The sequence below is a fragment of the Symphodus melops genome (assembly GCF_947650265.1).
Source record: "Symphodus melops genome assembly, chromosome: 6".
Taxonomy (NCBI): Eukaryota; Metazoa; Chordata; class Actinopteri; order Labriformes; family Labridae; genus Symphodus; species Symphodus melops.
The window spans coordinates 28,411,283-28,415,518 of NC_136696.1; the positions used below are offsets into that span (position 1 = coordinate 28,411,283).

The following is a 4,236-nucleotide window of genomic DNA, read 5'->3' on the forward strand; positions in this document are numbered from 1 at the left end:
TAGAAGTCCAGAAACAATCCAGATTGTTCTGGAAGTCTTTAAAAGGACGAGCGCAGCGGCCTGAAAGGATTTTAACATTTTCTTTTATACGTTTTTTTTTTTTTTTGTAATTAAGGAAGATTTTGAGGTTTTCAAATGAGCAATGATGTTCTTCATCTAAGACAGGAAATAAAAACACGTTAGATAAATATAGTTTATTATCCTCAGCGTGATTAACAGTCCTTGAGTTTAAAGATGAAACGTTTGATGTTGCTTTTCACAGAAACAAAAAAAATCAACAGGATGAAACAAAACACACACAAAGACCGGGAATAATCGTCGACTCAGCTGTTTGTTTTGTGCTGAGGTTGAGTGTTGTTGTAGCTCAAAGCCTGACCTCTAGGTGGCAGCACAGCTGTAGCATAGTTTGAATGCATTTGCACCTCAGTGATGAATCTTAAAGCAGCATTTCCCTGAAAGCAGCACAGCGCTAATGTCGTCTAGAAGGAGATTCAAGGGTTAATCGAAGGGAATTCAACCAGTGATCACGTTTTAAAGAAAACACAAAAACATGATGAGGAAACAAACAACGGGACGGAGAGTTCACGGGTTTAAAGACGTTTTGGGGCTTGTGCTTGTCGGGCTCCGATACGAGAACTTAAAACAGGAAGTTTCACATTTCTAACAAAGGAAGAAAATGAAGGTGCAGAAGTGCCGAACAGCAGCTCTCACAGGAAGAGATGCAAACGCGGGGAGTCACGATTCACAGAGCATCCACACATTTACAGAGAGCGTTCCCCTCGCTCGTCCGCTCCGTTACCCCAACAATCAGTCCCCGCCTCGAGAATTTCAGCGCAATCACAGCGCCGCGGGGATCCTCGTCTCATCAGCGGCGAGGAGCAGAAGCAGCCGGAGCGTCTCGGAAAGGAACCAAAATCAGAGGAAAAAAAAAAAAGCAGCCGGGTCAGAAGCTGCTGATTCGATACCCGTGTACGATGCCGCCGCCCTCTTTCGGCGGCGACTCTCCCGGAGAGGTCGGAGACGACGTCTGCCCGTCCTCTACGTCCGTGTCGCCTCCACACTCGGCCATCAGAGGCTGACCGCGGTTCTTCATCTCCCTCTGGTAGCGCGCCATCAACGAGGCGTAGACGCAGCCGTACGTCGCCGCCACCACCATCATGACGCACACCGTGCCGCAGATCACGCCCGCGACTATCTGCGTGCCGTGCGCCCGGCGGACGCTGACGGGCCTGTAGCGCTGGCGGATGCACTCGTCGTTGCTGCTGATGCGGCCGGGCGGGCAGGGAGGCCGGGTGGCGTAACCCGGCGCGCCCTCTTTGGTCGGACTCTGCAGGCAGTAGTTGAACATCTCGGCCGGCACGCTGCGGATGTCGCGGCCCCTCAGATCTCCGGGGACGCTGCACCTCATCGCGTCGACCTGCCCATCTGCGAAAAGAGAGGAAGAGGACGGAGGAGGGAGAGAGACACATCCACCCTGCACGTTAGTTGCTTCGATTAGACAGCTCTTGAAGCGCAGACGCAAAAATGCGAAGCGATTTGCTCCGGTACGGCGTTAAAGGCCTCGAAGCCGACTCGCCATAAACTATCAACTCGAGCGTGTTTGAGATGTGGAGTGGCGTGCAAACAGCTCTGCTCACCCCTGTAAATCATCCACTCCATCCAGTGTTTAAAGTCCCGCAGCTTGCAGTCGCACTCCCACGGATTCCCCGCCAGCCGGAGCTGCTGCAGCCCCACCAGCGGCTCGAAGGTGACTCGGTCCAGGGCTACCAGCTGGTTGCTCGCCAGAGACAGCCAGGACAGTCTGGGAAGTGAATCCAGCAGACCTTTGGGCACCCACAGGAGCCCATTGGAGGACAGGTCGAGTCCTCGCAGCTGCCAAAGCCCCTGGAAGGCCTCCTTGCTCAGCCCGACGCCGCTCCCTTGGCTTCGATTCCAACCCTGAGAGACCTCTGTGGCGTTGTTGGGGTCCGACGTGGCCGGGCGCTTTCCGAGGTAGTTAGCAGACAGATTCAACCAGCGCAGCCCGCTCACGCCCGAGAAAGCTCCGGGCGGCAGGGCGGAGAAGTGGTTCTGGGAGAGATCCAGGAGCTCCAGTCTGCTGAAGTTGGACAGCTGCTCGGTCGCTCCCAGGGAAGACAGGTTGTTCTGGGGAAGGCGGAGCATCAGAGAGTCGCGGTCCAGCAGTGCGAGGATGGGCGTCAGAGAGACGAGGCCGACGGCGGAGCAGTCAGTGGTGTTAGCGTAGCAGGTGCAGACGCCTGGACAGCCGTGGACCGAGCCCAGCAGTCCCAGCAGAACCAACACCGGACTGCACAGAGCCGACCGAACTGAAGGACAAGAGAAACAAACGAGACACTTTATCGTGACGAGTCAGCAGAAATCACCAAACCAGCGAACGAGTCACCGTCACTGACCCAGACTCTCCAGGTGACTCCGTCCATGCCGGTCCAGGTTCTTCATGTCGGCCTTCAGGCGCTCATCTGGCTTTCTTTGTCTTCTGTCGGTTCACACCAACGTCCAGCGGAGGACAAACTCCTGGAAGACACAAAATGGAGAATTTACTCAGTTTAATCCACTTTGGTCCCTCGTGTCCTCGACGGAGACATGAATGTCTCCTGGAACGTACTGGATTGTACTTTGGGACTTTCGGGTCCAGAAACAGGAAACGAGCAGAGGAGGAGGGAAAGTTTCGGGTTCTGCGATCAGTGCGACGAGGACCGAAGAGCAGCAAGCACACGAGCATGAGTCAGCACTTTTTTTTTTAATCAGCCTGATATTAAGAGTAGATCATTTCCCTATGTAGGTGTTAGCATCGTGCTAGCATGCTAAAAAAAAAAACTGCGTCCACCCCGGAGAATAACGCACCGGCCGCCACGGCTACTTTGTGACCCGCGTTTGTTTGGAGACATTTTACAGTTCACGTTGGACGATTGTCCTTTCCTACGCCACGTTCACTCCCTGCTCGCCATCTGCTCCACCGATCCGGGCTTCTACGCGCCTCAGCCACCGTGAAATGTGCCACTGGATCCGCCAGATTAAGTGGAGTGTTTTTGTGCGTTGTGATTAAAAAGAAACAACATGAGCAGCTTAGCCTCTGGCAGAGCTGATCCACGCCATATTGGCGTTACGAGGCGGAGCGGCGCTCTGCCTCACCGCCTTTCGCTCATCCTCAATCCTTCCCGTTCTTCAGAGAACACACGAGGAGCTTCACGATGAGGAGGAATAATCCTCCTTGTTTTCATGCAACACTGGAGGGAAAGTCAGCGCCAACTTCCTCTACTCGGCGCCCACTCGCTGCTCTCGTGTTCTGCAGAGAGAATACAGCGCCGGCGCCGTTCAACACGTGCAATCAAAGGGGGGACCGGTTTGTGTCTTTTCACACTGGTTCTGAGACGTCTCTGTCAGTTCGCGGGGGGGGGGGGGGGGGGGGGGGGGTGTGCACGGGGAGATAAAGCAGAGAGGAGCGCTGTCACTCCATCAGAGCGGGAGAAACGCCGCCTCAAGGTCTTCCTTTTGTTGCAGCTCCGTCTTTTGTTCGCCGCAGTCGCTCCGCCGCGTGAGGCGGGAGGGGGGGGGGGGGGGGCGCCTTCAGGCCACGACTGACATTAAGAGGAAGAAGAAGAAGAAGTCTAAACAAACTGAAATGCCGACGCAGGTAGAGGACGGAGACGCTCGACATGCCGTCTCGTTAGCACGGGACCGAACGAGGTCTGACGACGATGGACAGCAGAGACGCCGGGACGCACTCTTTAATATTTAATCTGAAGGGTTGAGACTCCGAGTTCAGGTCATGTGATCGTTTTAGGTTTCTGCAGGATGAAGAAGAAGAAGCAGCAGCTCGTTGCCAAAGATTCTCTTTTTGTTTCACTTTTCTTCTGACCTGTTCGGATTCGCACGTTCATCTCTGATCCGCCTCCTCACAACAAGCTTTTAGTTTGACCTCTGTTTGACCTCTCTGCAGCTCTTTCCCTTCACACGCTTCTCTTCGCATCTGCACAGATTGTCTGTTTTCTTTTGCAGACGTTTAAAAAAACGGCAGATTTTGAAAACACGTCGGGACGTTTATCAGACGTCTCATTTGTTTTCAACTTTTCTGAGAATCAGAAAATCCTCCCGAGCTGTTCACACGCTGAGATCAGAGTCAGGCGTGTAGCTGAGCTGCGTGACGCTGACGTGTGCTTCGTGGTCAAATCAGACGTTGACTTAACGCTGCAGCCTGATGGAGGACTGTGGCGT

The 4,236-nt window shown here is 53.9% G+C and overlaps 1 protein-coding gene across 1 annotated transcript; it reads right to left on the minus strand.

The window, feature by feature from the left end:
* Positions 1-179: 179 nt before the first annotated feature.
* On the minus strand, positions 180-2,609 carry LOC306825237 (trophoblast glycoprotein-like). Its single transcript, XM_079345841.1, has 3 exons — positions 2,415-2,609; positions 1,638-2,327; positions 180-1,425 (listed from the first exon to the last, which is right to left on the minus strand). The coding sequence occupies exons 1-3, from the start codon at positions 2,458-2,460 to the stop codon at positions 944-946; spliced, it is 1,218 nt and encodes a 405-aa protein (XP_079201967.1). The 5' UTR covers positions 2,461-2,609; the 3' UTR covers positions 180-943.
* Positions 2,610-4,236: the final 1,627 nt, after the last annotated feature.

Excerpts from the sequence above, each read along its gene's own strand:
- LOC306825237 (XM_079345841.1), bottom strand. The coding sequence starts at position 2,460 with ATGAAGAACCTGGACCGGCATGGACGGAGTCACCTGGAGAGTCTGG. Across the intron at positions 2,328-2,414 it reads GAGTCACCTGGAGAGTCTGG|TTCGGTCGGCTCTGTGCAGT; the intron begins GTCAGTGACGGT and ends CTTGTCCTTCAG. Across the intron at positions 1,426-1,637 it reads GGAGTGGATGATTTACAGGG|ATGGGCAGGTCGACGCGATG; the intron begins GTGAGCAGAGCT and ends CTCTTTTCGCAG.